The sequence below is a fragment of the Artemia franciscana genome, chromosome 3 (assembly GCF_032884065.1).
Source record: "Artemia franciscana chromosome 3, ASM3288406v1, whole genome shotgun sequence".
Classification (NCBI taxonomy): Eukaryota; Metazoa; Arthropoda; class Branchiopoda; order Anostraca; family Artemiidae; genus Artemia; species Artemia franciscana.
In genome coordinates this window covers 48286759-48305367 of record NC_088865.1, presented here as the reverse complement: position 1 = coordinate 48305367, position 18609 = coordinate 48286759, and the positions used below count along the sequence as shown (strand labels likewise).

Here is an 18609-nt window from a genome sequence, read left to right as displayed (position 1 = left end):
TATATATACATATATATATAATACTAGCTGTTGGGGTGGCGCTTCGCGCCACCCCAACACCTAGTTGGTGGGGCGCTTCGCGCCCCCCCAAGCCCCCTCGCGTGCGTAAGTCGTTACGCGCCATATTAGTTACGCGCCATTGTAGTTGTGTCCCTGTGTCCCACCTGTGAATATAGATAGATTTATATATGTGTTTCAAACTACGTAAAAATTGCGAATATACAACATTTTTGGCTTTCCCACTACTGTGAGCTTTCCGTTTCCAATTGCCAGCAATTGATCTGAAAATGTTTGACCAGAGTCATCGTTTTGCAATCGGACACGCATATTTGTAGTTAATTTTAATATTTTTACGTGTGCCCATAAATTAGAATTTTTCAGGCAAGCATTCATTTCGTCTGCAGGAGTTAAACTACGTAAAAATTGCGAATATACAACATTCTTGGCTTTCCCATTGTCTGTGCATATACAAAGCCGTATGTACTAATAATGACGTCATATGCAAACGCTCTTTTTACAAACAAACAAACATGCATACTTAACCGCTTCATTTGGTTCCAAAACTGTGTCGATTGACTTGTAAAGGACTGCCTGGTCTCGAATCTTGGTCAAAACAATATTGTTGATTTCGTGGACGTCTATATTTTTGGGTGCTAGAATCGCTCTTTCACTTAGCCATTTATTATTTTTATAATTTTTTAGAATATTCGGAAATACTTTTTCAATCAATTCATTTTTGGACGTCACTAAATTACAGAAATCAGCAGGTAGTTGTATACGTCCTGAAATTGAGTATCGTATCATAAATGTCTTTTTGTTCCGACGTTAACTTGGAAATGTTATTTTGTACATACGACAATAGATCACTCGTACTGTAACTTTGTTCACGATCCAATTCTACACATGTCGAAACAGCAGCGATACGGTTAGATGAAGGCATTCCCAAATCCTGAAGAGGTTTGTTTGCCATACGTACGCACAAATCTTCTATAATAACTAAAGTGTAGTTATAAATTTCTGATGTAAAATCAAAAGTCATATCTGACGTCTCTAACTGTTTTCGATGGAGTATATCTACGGACATTTTTGACTTATATTTTCCCCATAACTCTGTAGGAGCTGATGGAGAGCAAGTTGTTAAAATGATGCCAAACAATGCACGAATTTCACTTGGGGTTGACGTTTCGCACGCGTCATTGATGCAGTTATCCCAGTGTTGGTCATTCTCCAATAAATTCAGAGCTTGGCATGCACTACGGTAAGTGTCATGTATAGTACCGTTTACAGTTCTCAAATACTCAAAGGATGTCGGACCGGGTACATTCACCAAAAGCAGGCGTAGAAAGAAGCATTCATGTTGATTGGGGTGACCGGTGTAGAGTCTTCCTATCGTGGTGTCTTTGAAGATGGTAGGTTGGCCGTCGACTGACTTACCCTGTTTTCGACGTTCAAATACTTTATTTTTAGTATTCCACGTGTAATACGAAGGCACTTCAGTATACAGCAGTTTTTTTGCAAAAGAATCATTTTTGCAAAGCGAAAAAAAGCTGTTAATTTTGTATCCGGTGGATTCAGGGCTCTTTGTTGCACGTTGGTTTCCGAGAAATAAACACGTTGACCATTCTGTAAATGTACCGCTAAGTGAACAACAGCTGGACTACGTTCATGTATCGGAAATGAAAGAATTCGCCAAACAGCTTCATTACTGCTTATGTATCTTCCAGCCTGATATTGTACGATTTCGTCGAAATCTTTGATTTTTGGCTGCAAGCCAAAAACTGCCATGTCACTGCCTTTGTTGACGTATTTACATATGTATTTGATTGCCTTTACGGAGTTACAGTATTCAACGTTTATGTGTGCATTAAATGTTTTTGATATTAATGGGGAATATGGAACAACCCACTGGTTATCTACTTCGATGGTGGTACCGTTGCCATTGTAGGTTCTTCAGTCATTTTACAATTAGAAATTTCTCTTTCAACGGTCTTCTTACAATTAAAAATTTGTCTTTGAACCATATTCTTAAATACCTGTGTCCTGGTCGTCATTTATATTCCCTGTGTCCCGGTCGTCATTTGTGTCCCGGTATCCAGGTCTGTAATTTCTCTTTGAGTGTCCCGGTCGTTATTTATATTCCCTCTGTCCCGGTCGTCATTTGTGTCCCGGTCTGTAATTTCTCTTTGAGTGTTTTTCTTTTTAGTATTTTTTAGTTTTTTACATTTTTTCTTTTTTCAGTTTTCTTTTTCTTCTTTATTTTTCAGCTTCACTATGAAATACATATCGCCGAACCTTTGTTTTTTTTAACTAAAATCTGGTAGGCATTGATGACCTTATCCAAGTCAAAATCCCAAACCCAATCATCATCGCTATCATTTTCAGTTTTGATATGTTTTGACTCTCGCTGTCCAGGTGGATCTTCATCTAACTGCGCGGTTTTGCGTTCTTTAGCCTCAAGCCTGTTTCCTTGCTGTTCTTTTGATTCCTCGGCACGCTTTCTTTTCTGACTTTCTCTATCAGCAGCAAGTTTTTTGGCATAGACTCTTTGAGCATCTTCATCGGCTTTTGCCATGGTAAGTTCATCAGTCATTGTAAACTTAAACATTAATAGATTTCTACGTGAACATATGTCTTAAATATCTTGAATGACGTCACCGTCAAAGCAAAAATGACGACAACTAATTTCATGACGTCAGTGGACACAGAAACATGACGTCACCTGATCCACAGACAGACACACAGACAGACAACTTATTTTTATATATATAGATATACAAAATATCGAATGATTTTACTTACGTCATAGTAAATGTTACTGGGATGATCTCTGATACCACAAAAAGGGGTTTCTGATTTACAACACGAATCAGGTACAGTATTATTCAACCGACTATGCCTTGCCCATAAACTATGGACCCAATCTTCATATCTTGCCGCTCCACAACATTTGAACTATTGAAAATAATAATATCAATTAATGACAAATAAAAAAATATCATTAATATATTTAAAATAATAACAAATTTTTCGACAAAAACGATACTGCTTAAAGTACAAATAATAATAAGGTAAGATTTATTCTTAATAAATACATGCACAATAATACACTGTTCTAATCCCCCCACCCCCCGAAAGCTCATTGGTTTGAAAATTATGGGGAGCCTATACGGATCACAAGCTGAGAAAAAAACAGTCATTTACTTGCTGAGAGGAGAAAAAGGAAGAAAAAAAATATGCATGTGAGAGTAGATAGATATATACATCTCAACCATAAAAAAAAAGAAAAAGTAAAGAAGAAAAAAGATATTCTACAAGACGTTATCCTCAGAAAGACTCCATTACCTTTAAAAGATATACGCCAACTGTTAAACACTAACTATAAGATATATTACAAAAATAAATAAAAAATAAAAAATATTAATAACACAACTGTAGATCCCTATTAAGGCTCCAAGACCCGTATAAGAGGGGCGGGTTTCAAATCGCGACTTTCATATATTAAACTATTAATAATTTAAGAGTATAAAATGCAAAGTATCTACACACAAAAATAATAAGAAAAAGAAAAAAAAACAAAAGAAAACATTCAAAAGAGAGAAAAAAAAAGAGAACAATAAACAGAAGGGAAGAGAGATCATTCAAATAGATACAAGTTTAACATATTTTAAATATGACATTTCATACTAACAAAGTGTACTTTAAGACATTTCATATTAACAAAATGTACTTTGTACAGAAAAAAGAGTTGAGGAAAAACAAGAGAAATTTCTACACACTCCCCAACCCAAAAAACCTCGCTATCTCTGGGTCAAAGCATTAGAATAAATTAAAAAATAAAGTTTCTACACTGAAAAAAGTTTTTTCTTTCGCTAAACTGTAAAAGTATTACGCTGAAAGCATTTAGGAGTGATAAAAAATGTTGTCAATGGGTGATTCCAAGCGTTTTTATTTACCGACTAGCTTTTCGTTTACCAATAAGGTGCCGCTTTACTGAAAAAAACAACAACTATTTTTTCAGGCAAATTCCCAAGTATACAATGTGCAAAATTCCACATTTTTGCCGATAAAGGCATAAAACCTCTACAGTTGGTTTCTCTGATACGCTGAATCTGATGATGTGTTTTTCGTTAAAGTTCTATGAATTTTAGGGGGTCTTTGCCCCTTTTTCGCAAATAAAGCAAATTATTTCAGGCTCGTAACCTTTGATGGATATAACTAAACTTAATAAAACTTAACTATTTAAAAACAGAATACAAATGCAATTCTTTTGATATGTCTATTTGTATCAAAATTCCGTTTTTTAGAGTTTCGGTCCTTACTTACAGTTCGTTACCACGAACTGTTTGATCAAAAGGTTTGTGGCAACAAACTGCAAGTAAGGAGCGACTTGGCTCAATTGTAACCGAAACTAAAAAAAACAAAACAAAAAAAAAAACTATGATATCAATAAATACATCAAAATAATTGACTCTTTATGTTGATTCTAAATATGTAAGTTTTAAGTTTAGTGTTACCCATCAAATGATAGGAACCTAAGAAAATTTACTTGATTGTCAAGAAAGGGGAAACACCCCAAAAAGTCAAGGAATTTTAATGAAAATTACACCATCAGATTCAGCGTATCAGAGAAACACACTGTAGAGTTTTCAACCAATGATTAATATTAAATAAAAAAAAAACAAGTTTTTGAAATGAAAGTAAGGAGCGACATTAAAACTTAAAACGAACAGAAATTACTCCGTATATGAAAGGGGCTTTTCCTTCTCAACGCCCCGCTCTTTACGCTAAAGTTTGACTCTTTCTCTTAACTCTACATTTTAAAACAGTAAAAAAACTTTAGCGTAAAGAGCAGGGCGTTGAGAAGGAAAAGCCCCTTTCATATACGGAGTAATTTCTGTTCGTTTTAAGTTTTAATGTCGCTCCTTACTTTCATTTAAAAAACTTGTTTTTTTTAATTTAATTTCTGAACGTTTTTGAATCAATGCATGTTTTGATTTTGGCTCTCCGCAGAGGAATAATTAAAACGAAATTTGTATATATTTTTTTTGGCTAAATGGCTTTCTCATAATTTTGATCGAATAATTTTGAGAAAAAAAGAGCGGGGGAGGAAGCCTAGTTGCCCTCCGATTTTCGGTTAATTAAAAAGGCAACTAGAACTTTTAATTTTTTACGAATCTTTTTATAAGTAAAAGATATACGTAACTTATAAATTAGCTTACGTAAACAACTTTTGTATTCTTATGTTTTTATTACATATATGAGGGGGTTTGCCCCCTCGTCAGCACCTCGCTCTTTACACTAAATAAAGCTTAAATTTTGTCCCAATTCATTAAGAATGACCCCTGAATCACAAAAGCCGCAGAATAAATAGTTGAAATTACTAAAAATACTTTAGCGTAAAGAGCGAGGTATTAGGAGGAGGTGATCCCTCATATGGGTATTAATTTCTGTTCCTTTTAAGTTTTAATGCTGCTGCTTACTTACAGCTGAAAAAAACTTTTTTATTGTTTTTTTTTAAGTAATGCTAGTAAATCCTGCGCTCCCTTTACGGAAACTTCTTCCCCCATGACGAATTCCTCGATGGAAAATTCCCCCAGCATATCCCCCTCTTCTCAACCCCTGCCTCCAGCCAAAAAATCCTCCTGAAAACGCCTGTACACTTCCCAATAACCATTACTACATGTAAGCATTGGTCAAAGTTTTGAACTTGTAACTCCTCCCACGGGGACTGTGGGGGAGTAAGTCGTCCCCAAAGACATAGTTATAAGGTTTTTCGACTACGTTGAATAAAATGGCTATCTCAGAATTTTGATCCTTTGAATTTGGGAAAATAATTAGCGTGGGAGGGGGCCTAGGTGCCCTCTAATTTTTTTGGTCACTTAAAAAGGGCACTTGAACTTTTCATTTCCGTTAGAATGAGCCCTCTTGCAACATTCTAGGACAACTGGGTCGATACGATGACCCCTGGGGAAAAGAAAAAAAAACAAAAAAACAAAACAAACAAACAAATAAACACGCATCCGTGATCTGCCTTCTGGCAAAAAATATAAAATTCCACATTTTTGTAGATAGGAGATTGAAACTTCTACATTAGGGTTCTCTGATACGCTGAATCTGATGGTGTGATTTTCGTTAAGATTCTGTGACTTTTAGGGGGTGTTTCCCCCTATTTTCTAAAATAACGAAAATTTTCTCAGGCTCGTAACTTTTGATGGGTAAGACTAAACTTGATGAAACTTACATATTTAAAATCAGCATTAAAATTCGATTCTTTTGATGTAGCTATTGGTACCAAAATTCCATTTTTTAGACTTTTGGTTACTATTGAGCCGGGTCGCTTCTTATTACAGTTCGTTACCACCAACTGTTTGATTAGCCGAACTACTGAACGACTTTCTCTTTTTTTTAAACCTGCAAGATAAATACCTAAATCTTGGTCTGAAATTTAACAGTGCGAAGTGTGAGTTCTGTGTTTTCAAGTGGCGTGAAAGCTGCCCCATCCCATCTGCAATTTTTGGTCCCTCTGTGGTTCAGCCAAATGAAAGCATCATCTATTTTGGCTTCCCAATCGGTTCAACTCTCTCTCCTACCTGACAACTTCTGATAATCTATATTTCTCGTAAAATGCCACTGCATATGTATCCGTAATTACTGTCACGCTACAATCCAACCGATACATTCTTGCAACTCTTTTTAATTCATTTGCTATTCCTTACATTCTGTGTGTTGTCCCCTTTTGGGAAATTTTCACCAAGTCTGATATAAAAAAGGTCGTTCATGTTTCTTCAGGTTTACTAAACACATACATGCTTTAATTCCCCACATGGTTATGAAATTTTAGGATAGTTCAGGGAGTTGGTGTTTTAATGCCACAGCGGTTTTCCACCACCGTATTGTTTCCGCCACCCAGGAATTCTTGCATCATCAAGAGGATTAGTTGGGTCAAAATAGACAGGTTAGGTTAGTCTATGTCTATGTCTATACCTAAGTCTATGTATATTTCTATGTCTATACATATGTCTATGTCTATGTTTTTGTCAATATTTGTGTCTCTGTCTATGTCAATGTCTATGCCTATTTCTATGTCTATGTCTATGTTTTTTTTCTTAAGTCTATGTCTATGTCTATGTCTATACATATATCTATTCTGACCTACCTGAATTAAAAGGTGGCGTAAAACGTATGGTGGCGGAAAACCAAGTTGGAGTTAAAACACTGCTACGTAGTTCAGACGTTTGGAGTGGCTGATCCTGCGGAAGCTGTATCTTTGATAAGCAGAAACACAATACAAATACAGCTAACCATCCTTGGTAACCGCTACTTATGCGTCATGTGTAGTTTAGAATTGAAGTTTATTTATAATGTATTTATGATTTTGTCATTATTTGTTGTTTTGTTAATAACAAAATCAGAAATAATCCTAATATTGGGAGAGGGCTTTCTCATATATATATATATATATATATATATATATATATATATATATATATATATATATATATATATATATATATATCATGAAAAGAGAAATCACCAATGCAACAGCACAAACACAAAAAAAAAAAAAAAAAAAAAAAAAAAAAAAAAAAAAAAAGACAGAAGGAGAAAAGGAAGACTGTTTTCCTAAATTAGTCATTAATATATATATATATATATATATATATATATATATATATATATATATATATATATATATATATATATATATATATATATATATATATATATATATATATATATATATATATATATATATATATATATATATATATATATATATATATATATATATATATATAAATATATATATATATAAATAAAAATATATAAATATATATATATATATATATATCTATATATATATATATATATATATATATATATATATATATATATATATATATATATATATATATGCACACTAAAAATCAAAATTTTTTAGCAGCTTTATAAAACTATTATTAAAAGATGCAAACGAAAAAAAGTTTCCACCGAACATTGCTACCATTACATCTTTGTTCATTAGCCCCTTTGTCGAAGATCAAGTAGCTTACTGACGCAGTCCCGCCTGTGTTCCCAGTGATTAGCAATCAATTTAATTATGCATTTTCTATATTCTTTTTGTGTTGCTTTGTTGCTGATGATGTTATGCCTCCTATGAACACACTAAACGTTTTCAGTAAATGGCGAATGAAACTCTAGCCCTTAGAGGGTTTAAAGAGATGGTAATCCAAGTGGAATTTGTGGCACTTTATTTATGTTTACCATTAAGATTTCTGATAGGTTATACCAATTCATCCATAGTAGTATAGGCAGTGTTTACAGTCGGTGCGATTATTCACTTTAATTTCTGTTCTTTTTAGGTTTCATTCATGGTATTTTCTGTTGTTGTAAGTTTGAATTTTATTTTATTTTATTTATGCTCTTTTTAGGTTTTAAATCTGTCTTCCTGTATTAACTAAACATTCATTTCAAGACGAGGTTTTCCTTTATTAATCAAATAAAAAAATTCTTTTTGTCAAATTTTATCTAATTAGTCTTGTATTTTCCAACTGTTAATAGTTTTTTGGCGAGAAGCTAAAACCTTTAAGTATGTAGTACTTTTTTTTACCGTGTTGAATAAAGGTTTTGTACATTTCTATATTTTATTTTATTGATTACTAGTATACATGCATGAATGAGATTATTAAATTTATTTTGTGGAATTGCAAAACTAATTGAATAGTATGTTCCAAAAAAAGTTTATTACCTGTCTTTGTAGGTTATCTATAGATTCGGTCCTCTGTTCATCAAACCCGTATGTTTCCATAAATGTTTTATTTAATGTCGATGATAATTCTTCATATACTTTATCCTCGTGGAGGTACGCGAATAGTGCTACCCATACCTCTGTGATTAGCAGCGCTGCCAAGAAGATAGCATACTGAAATGAAAAATTATTATAAGACAGGTTAATCATTTCAAGTTAACCTCGTGGAGGTACGCGAATAGTGCTACCCATACCTCTGTGATTAGCAGCGCTGCCAAGAAGATAGCATACTGAAATGAAAAATTATTATAAGACAGGTTAATCATTTCAACGTAATAAGTACTTTACTGAAAACACATATAAATTCATTGCACCTAGTCTTGTCCGAGTTATCTGTTATCGGTATAGGTTTCATTAGAGCAAGAACCAAGGGAAACATGGCTTGTTCCAAGGCTCAAAATATAATGGGGTGTTTTTGAAAGGACATGAGTCCATTTATAATCTTCTAAAAACACAATGAGGGGCTGTACTTCTTGTCACAATTTTGGAATTTAAATTATTGTTATTGTGCAAAACATTTAGAATTCTATTGAAAATAATGTGTATTTTGAACGGCGTGGTTTTCATTTGTCAAAACATCGACAAAATAAAGATATAGCACCAGAACAAATAAAAGAAGCTGATTGCTTAATATGCAATAATGTATATTTCTTGACGTCCCAGCAATTTTAGAGTTTTCAATATTGTAACTATAGAAACAAAGTTTCTAAAAAACGTTTTTTTTCACTAAAGCGCAAATGAAGCTCTGACCTTCAAAAGATTCAGGGATTTTTTTTTTCCATTCCTGTTTGCAATAATTTTTGTGTATCTTAAGTTTTACTTCATCATTTATCTTCATTCTAATAATTTCTGTTTGTTTTAGACTCATCTGTTCATCTACAGCCTATAATTCTATTCTCTCTTACCAAGTAGTAGTTCTGTGTATACTTTCCCATCTCTTAACAATTCACGAAAGCATCATTTTGATAACCCAAGCCATTCTAGAGAAAAAACCTATGCATCCCCCCTCTCTCTCTTTCTCAGTATCTCTTGATTACCTGGCAGCACCTACGATCTTTTGGCTTACAGTACTCATTAGTTATAAGTAGAATATAAGTCTCAAAGGAGCCTATAGTGCAACACAATTTTGGTAAATATGAAATTAAACTCCCACTCCCTCTCCTTTCAAGACAATTTTTTATTCTCCCTACTCCAACCCTCCCCTCTACTTTCCCCAATAGTAACTAACAGTTTTGATTTCATACCCTAAGTTGTTCCAGCGACATTGCAGATATGTTATTCCGAAGACCTGGACCCGTATATTTTTTTTCTCTCTAGCTCTTTCTCCTCCCTCAGGCCAGGATTGAAGAATTATTTGACCTACACTTGCTTCCTGAAAGTTTCAACTGGGTCCCTAAGCAATTACAGGGATATTGTCTACAAGTTGATAACTTTGGTGAGCACGGTTTCTACTAATTTATTCAGGTATACATGTTGTTTCAGGAATATGTCCTTTAGAAACAATGAGAGTCCAGGCCTAGCGACCGATCCCAAAGAGCTCTTAGCTGATATGATAACCAAGGCCAAACATTGCCACACTTAGTACTAAAGCCTCTCTGTGAACAATGAGTTGTCGGTGCCATGTAACTAAAGGCCATTACCTCTCTGGGGCCCATATTAACCCCAGAAGTATACTTTTAAATTTTTTGACAATTTCGAGCAAAAAACAATCTTAAGATATTGACAAAATATCTTTTGGCTACGGAGGGATCGGGTAGAATAAAAGGGGGCGGGATGAAAAGCTGGTTACCTTTTAATCAGTCTCAGTCTTTATGAGAACATTGGAAATTTCCGATTGCAACAGTCCCCTCAAAACTTTCAATAGCAGCCCTTTTTATACGATGGGGCCAGGAAAACAGTTTATTGGTTCTTATTTGGTTCCCTTAAACCTCTTGACTGGGCCCTGAAATAATTTTTTGTACAATGGGTTTTTACTTAGGTAGCGGTAGAGCATTTCTTGTGATAGATCGACAAAGAAAGTCTCGCTAGACAGCCCTCCATCACTACCAATAACAGGGTTAGGTTGCCGTGACAGAAGTGCATTAAGTTGGGAATCGGAATCACTAGTTTCATTTGTCTTTGGGACACCTTTGGGAAAAACCAGTAGGGTCCTTTCTTGTCATAGTTAAAATATTTGATAATATTTTTTTTAAAGCTACAAGAAAACGTTCTATGGCTAATTGAAATTTGAGTTTTAAATTCTCAGAAAAAGACAGAGTGAAGTCCCAGCTGCAAAACATTTTCCAGCTTATTCCTAATTAAATTTTGTTATTATTACGGTTTTTTTTGATGATATGCCTATTCCTTCATGGGAGAAAACATCGCTTTAATATATATTCCCCTATTCAACAGATTAAGTGTCCCGATCGATTCAAAGGTTAGATCTTCAGACAAACGTGGCTAAAAACAAAAATCAAACAGTTCGTGGTAACGGTAGCGACCCGGCTCAATAGTAACCAAAACTCTAAAAATTAGAATTTTGGTACCAATAGCTACATCAAAAGAATCACATTTTTAAGCTGATTTTAAATATATGAGTTTCATCAAGTTCAGTCTTACCCATCAAAAGTTACGAGCCTGAGAAAATTTGCGTTATTTTAGAAAATAGGGGGAAACACCCCCTAAAAGTCACAGAATCTTAACGAAAATCACACCATCAGATTCAGCGTATCAGAGAACCCTACTGTAGAAGTTTCAAGCTCCTATCTACAAAAATGTGGAATTTTATATTTCTTGCCAGAAGGCAGATCACGGATGCGTGTTTATTTGTTTGTTTGTTTTGTTGTTGTTTTTTTCCCCAGGGGTGATAGTATCGACCCAGTTGTCCTAGAATGTTGCGAGAGAGCTCATTCTAACGGAAATGAAAAGTTCTAGTGCCCTTTTTAAGTGACCAAAAAAATTGGAGGGCACCTAGGCCCCCTCCCACCCTAATTATTTTCCCAAAGTCAACGGATCAAAATTCTGAGATAGCCATATTATTCAAAGTAGTCGAAAAACCTTATAACTATGTCTTTGGGGACGACTTACTCTACCAAAGTTCCCGTGGGAGGGGTTACAAGTTCAAAACTTTGACCAGTGCTTACATATAGTAATGGTTATTGGGAAGTGTACAGGCGTTTTCAGGAGGATTTTTAGGTTGGAGGCAGGGGTTGAGAAGAGGGGGATATGCTGGGGGAACTTTTTCATCGAGGAATTTGTCATGGGGGAAGAAAATTTCAATGAAGGGAGCGCAGGATTTACTAGCATTACTTAAAAAAAAACAATGAAAAAATAAATATGAACGTTTTTTTTCAGCTGGAAGTAAGCAGCAGCATTAAAACTTAAAACGAACAGAAACTATTACCTATATGAGGGGCTCGCCTCCTCCTAATACCTCGCTCTTTACGCTAAAGTATTTTTAGTAATTTCAACTATTTATTCTGCGGCTTTTGTGATTCAGGGGTCATTCTTAATGAATTGGGACACAATTTAAGCTTTAGTGTAAAGAGCGAGGTACTGACGAGGGGGTGAACCCCCTCATATATGTAATAAAAACATGAGAATGCAAAAGTTCTTTACGTAAGCTAATTTATAAGTTACGTATATCTTTTACTTATAAAAAGATTCGTAAAAAATTAAAAGTTCTAGTTACCTTTTTAATTAACCGAAAATCGGAAGGCAACTAGCCTTCCTCCCCCGCTCTTTTTTTCTCAAAATCATTCGATCAAAATTATGAGAAAGCCATTTAGCCAAAAAAAATAAATATACAAATTTCGTTTTAATCATTCCTCTGCAGAGAGCCAAAATCAAAACATGCATTGGTTCAAAAACGTTCAGAAATTAAATAAAAAAAACAAGTTTTTTTTAATGAAAGTAAGGAGCGACATTAAAACTTAAAACGAACAGAAATTATTCGGTATATGAAAGGGGCTTTTCCTTCTCAACGCCCTGCTCTTTACGCTAAAGGTTTTTACTGTTTTAAAAAGTAGAGTTAAGAGAAAGAGTCAAACTTTAGCGTAAAGAGCGGGGCGTTGAGGAGGGAGCAGCCCCTTTCATATACGAAGTAATTTCTGTTCGTTTTAAGTTTTAATGGAAGATAGAGGTAGAAATAGTTTGTAATCTCCAAATATTTCCAGTCTTTTTTTTAAAGCCGAAAGTGAGTTAAGAGAAAGAGTCAAACTTTAGCGTAAAGAGCGGGGCGTTGAGGAGGAAAAGCCCCCTTCATATACGGAGTAATTTCTGTTCGTTTTAAGTTTTAATGTCGCTCCTTACTTTCATTTAAAAAAACTTGTTTTTTTTTTTATTTAATTGCGTACAGAGGGTGTAAGTTCGAATGGTCAAGATAATTGGCTGGATAAACAAGAGAACACAAATTATAGGATAGTTTTCATTGATCAACAAATAGACAGATAAATTTGTTCAAGCCTTTTAGGGCTATATGATAGAAATCACACAACTAATAAATAGAAGATATATTACGAAATAATACCAGAAAGTAGGGCAAGAAATAGCCAAGTAAGCAAAAAAATTTTTTAATCGAATAAAAATAAACATTAATCAAAAATTATAGAAAATATATAGTTATAGAAAACGTGAAAAAACATTTTTCACAGTTAGAAAAAGTTTGGAACAATAGGAAGATAGGTCTGCAAACCAAGATTAGAATATTAGAAGCCACAGTGATGACAGCTTCGAGAGGTGGATGAAGATTTGCTAGATGTTTTTCAGAGAAATTGTCTACGGATCGTTCTGGGTACCCGGCTCACTGATCGTATTTCAAACAGTAGGCTTTACGAAAACTGGTTCAATCCCGCTTTCTAGGGCTATAAAGAGAGAATGGTTGAGATGGCTAGGGCACGTTCTGCAAACGAAGGATGACAGATTGCCGAAGATTGTACTTTTTGGCCAACCGCCTACGGCTAAACGGAAAGCAGGTCATCCGCGGCTGGGGGGGATTTCATAAGGAAAGGTTTCAAGGAAATGGGAACTTTCTGGGAGAATGTAAAGAGGGAGAATTGGAATAGATTGGGATCAAGGAGGAGCATGCGTAGCGATATTGGCCTCAAGTGGATTGGTACTGCGGTGAGTTGTTAGTAGTAGTTGTAGTAGCATAGAAGATGAACGGGGTATACATAATGCTTACCCTAAGAAAACAAAATATTTGATCTCGTCTCGTTTCTATAAATAAAATTCAAGTTTTATTGACCTAAAAATTACATTAATCACTGGATTGGGACACCAAGGCTGCATCTAGAAGTAGGGGGAGTTAAGAGATTTGAACCCCTCCCCCTCGAAATGTCTATCTGAATCGCAAAAACGTAACAAAAATTAATATAGACACATTTTGATGCATTTCTAAAAGTTGTTTTTTACTTTTACTGCTGCAGTAGCAGTATCACGGTTTGCTTATAGCTTCTTATTAGCTCAGTTTATTTTGCTGAAATAAAGCAAAAATAAAGTTTATTTACCATAATTACAGCCTAAAAAACAAGTCACTAATAGGCAGTAGTTTGGCTTGTTTTTTTCTCTTTAACTACAAATTTGTAACCGCATGCAATGGGTGAATAAATTATAGAAAGCAGAACAAGAATTTTTCAACCGCAATGACAACTGTTTCCTTGATTTGTAGGCGCTTAAACACTGATTTTGTTATTCATGGGTCATATACCTTTGTAAAACTGGTAGTTTTGATGTAAAGTAAATTATGAAAACTATCGTCAAAATTAAGTCAGATGTGAACTTAGTATTTTTACTTCTCCGTCCTAAAATTATTAAGGAACAAATTGTTAAAGGCTTATCATTAATGAGCATTTTAATATGATTTAATGACTCGATTAGTGAAATTATTAAAAATTATCAAGAATATTTTATTTTATATTCTCTCATATTTTTTTTTAGACATCTGGTAGCCAGTGTAAGTTAAAGCTAAATTAAAGTAATTACAAAATAAATCAAAATAATTAAAGGTTAAAAGGCTTTTAAGTTTTCCCTTGCTGGTTTTGAGGACATGCTTGTTGTTTTCTTTTTTTGTGTTCTTGTTTCATATTTTGATTTTTGAAACATTAAATATTGTCCGAAATTCCAAATTCTTTAATTATACTCCGAAAAATTATTACGTATATTAGGGGGTTCCTCTCCTCCGCAAAAACTTGCTCTTTACGCTAAAGTATTTTTAGTAATTTCAACTATCTATTCTATGGCCTTTGTGTTTCAGGGGTCATTCTTAAAGAATTGGGAAAAAATTCAAGCTTTAGTGTAAAGAACCAGGTATTGACGAGGGGACGAACTTCCTCACATATGTAATAAAAATATACAAATATAGAAGCTCATTACGTAAGTTAATTCGTGAGTTATACACATTTTATTACCAATAAAAACTTAAAAAAAATAATAAAAAGTTCTAGTTCCATATTTCAGCAACCAAAATTTTGAGGGCAACTAAGCCTCCTCCCCAACCTCTTTTCTTATCAAAATTGTCCGATCGAAACTCTGAGAAAGCCATTGAGCCCAAAAAAAATGTATATGCAAATTCCGTTTTTATTATTCATGTGTGGTGAGCCAATATCAACACATACATTAATTCAAAAATGTTCAGATATTCAACAAAAAAACAAGTTTTTCAACTGAGAGTAAGGGGCAACATAAATTCTTAAAACGAACAGAGCTTATTGTTCTATGTGAAAGGGGCTGTCCCCTCCTCAACGCCCGCTCTTTACGCTAAAGTTTTTTATTGTATTAAAAAGTAGAACTGTGACAAAGAGGCAAACTTTAGCGTAAAGAGCAGGACGCTGAGGAGGATACAGCCCTCCTCAATCAGAAAATACTGGGGAGGGGGTTATGTACCTTCGCAATCGAGGTACAGGATGCTGAACTTTGCCGTTTCGAGTATGCTTCACAAGACGACACAATAAATAAAAAAGCAAAATGTTAGGCCAAAGAGAAACAAGTACGTAAAAATATTCCAAATCCCCCATTTTTGAATCAATTATAATTCTAATTCTAATTATAAATCTTCTAAATCTTATAATTTTAAATCTAAATAATTCTAAATCTTCCGCTGTTTCAACTTGAGTCAGCTTCGATTCAAATGCCGTATAACAGAGCTCCGGTTTGTTTCAAAATTGAATTAGGAAATAAACAAACTAACCTCTTGAATTGTAAATGAGGTACATGCCGTTAGAATTAATTAATTATTGTTTTAGTTGATGAATAATTCAAAAATGACAAAAGAACTTACTATGCATACAGCTACTTTTACTTCTTTGATGACCCCAATACAAGCCAGAAAACCGACAAAAACTAGAGTTGCACCAGTGCTAATGATTGCAAATGTTGCGAGAGCTAGACTCGGTGATGCTTGTAAATCTAAGGGAATATTAGGATCCAGTAATGACCACAAACCAGTTGCTAATAAGAAGCCACCTAATCCCTGAAAATAAAATGACTGTAATGATTGATGCCAATGATTGCAAATGTTGCGAGAGACAAGCCATTTAAAGAAAAGCTTTAAATTATAATAAAAATAAAATCCTTCACTGAAATAAAGGCTGCAGAATAAGGTTCTCATAAAGTATGATGCATAGAAAGGAACTGTTAAATGTTTATACAGCATAATTAAAAGCTATAAAGTGTTGTACGTTTCCACAGTAGCTGCGGGCAGGAGTTCAGTGGATTGTTTTTCTTGTAACAGTAGGGATGGGACCCTGAAAAGGTCCTTCTAAACGACTTAAATTTGTTACTTCTGATGAAAATCTTCGAATCTTAGCAATAAAGACAAAGGACGTTTCCAGGGGGGATTAGAGTGTTTGAACACTCCCCCCTAAAAGTTTGGGTGACTCGTAAAAACGTAGCAAACATGGAAATAAACAATTTTTTTCGAGGGTTTTTGTGCACCCTTCCCCTCCCCCCTCCCCCCAAAAAATACTTGTCTAAAACACCCTCGAAAAAATTCTGGATACTGCCCTGATAAAGATCAAAGAAAAAATGAGATGGGAATACGTTCTGCAAGGTTCTACCAGGCAGAAAGGGGGTTTGAACTCCCCCGAAATATTTGACCAACTCGTAAAAATGTAACAAAATTGCATATAAATGAAATTTTCGTGTTTAATCTTTTTTGTAAAATACCACCCTTCAAAATAATTCCCCACTACCTCTGAACAAAAATCCTGGATACGGCCCTGACGGCCTGGTCTTACCAACATTCTATTTCTATTGGAGAAACATAAGCAATATTTCGTGGCTCTTGTTTTTCCATCAGAGCAAGTCGCATCCTGTTTAGAGTATTTAAATTTATGATATCCCTAGTCCTCATAACTGAGGGTCACAAAAAACCATAGCTGTTCGTAATAAAAACCAGCAAGTACATCGCCAATTCATGTTGAATTCTAAAAACGGCATTAATAAAAAGAAAAAAAATACTTTAGCTGAGTCTTCTTTTTGTGTGGATTTCGAACATGTAATAGCAATTAATCTCGATATATAAAAGCAATTAGCATATGAAAACTTGCATGATATTTAGAACTTCGGGGTCAAATCTAAAAAAAAACTAAAGCTTCATTTTCACGGGAGTTCTACCATGAAATATGTCTAGTTTAAATCAGAGATTTTAGTCTTCTAGCTAAAATAAAAGAAAATTTTTCATTTTCTTCGGAGTAATTCTTCGTTGTCTTGTTTTCGTCTACAAGTGACCGTGACGAAGCAATTGTCATAGAATTCTTGGGTTGGACTAGCTTCAGTAGCACAAATATTGTACAGCAACGAAGTCCCTCTTTCGGCCCTCTGTATACCAAATACAAACACTTGGACCCAAAAAGTGTCAAAACCATGTCAAAAAGAAAATGTGAAATGACCAATCTGGTCAAAACTATAAATACCTTATATCTAGCCCCCCCTCCCCTGAGCTCCCGAGGGCTTACTACGTCATGTGATGGCATTTTTTCCCAATAGTGTGAAAAATTCTTCTAGACACTAATTTGTAAGTTTAATTTGTATGATTTGAACAGTATCTTGTTGTTACTTACAAATATCCAATTGCCATTCCAAAAACACATAAACTTTCATTATAAAACACCCATCTTATGTTGTACCACCTTTACTATCTCCCCAAACTTTTCTACGCGTGATCCATCAAACCAAATGTCGATGAAAATCGAAAAGGTTAAATAAAACTGAATTTAAGTTTTTTAAAAATTAAAACTGGATTGAAGCATAAAAAAAAATTAAAACTAAATTTACAACTATGGTTTTTTGGGTAGCCATAAAAATTATGCATTAAAAATCCAGCTATTTTTAGAAATTATATTCAAGGTAAAGCTGAAATGCCATCTGGCAAAATTACAAAGTAGCTATCTGGCTAAAGCGTCGAAACTACTTTAGAAAATCCATGTTTCCAAGGGCACACTCTGCACCAAGATGTTTTAAATTCAAAATCATATCATTATGCATATTTTAATAAACAAAACAAAAGCAGAAGGAAGTTAAATGGAATCGCAAGTTATCATATGTCAAAGATTAAATAAAAAAACAAGTTTTTTAAATGAAAATAAGGAGCGACATTAAAACTTAAAACGAACAGAAATTACTCCGTATATGAAAGGGGCTTTTCCTTCTCAACGCCCCACTCTTTACACTAAAGTTTGACTTTGTCTCTTAACTCCTCATTTTAAAACAGTAAAAAACTTTAGCGTAAAGAGCGGGGCGTATATATATATATATATATATATATATATATATATATATATATATATATATATATATATATATATATATATATATATATATAT

At 34.1% G+C, this 18609-nt stretch overlaps 1 protein-coding gene across 2 annotated transcripts in view; it reads right to left on the bottom strand.

The window, feature by feature from the left end:
• Window positions 1-18609, bottom strand: part of LOC136025348 (tetraspanin-11-like) — a 108967-nt gene that overhangs the window by 4157 nt on the left and 86201 nt on the right. For both annotated transcript variants that reach the window (XM_065701278.1, XM_065701280.1), the window contains exons 3-5: window positions 16065-16256; window positions 8750-8923; window positions 2800-2952 (exon numbers count right to left, since the gene is read on the bottom strand). In XM_065701278.1, the coding sequence (XP_065557350.1) occupies window positions 2800-2952; window positions 8750-8923; window positions 16065-16256 (519 nt within the window). The remainder of the gene's footprint in view (window positions 1-2799; window positions 2953-8749; window positions 8924-16064; window positions 16257-18609) is intronic.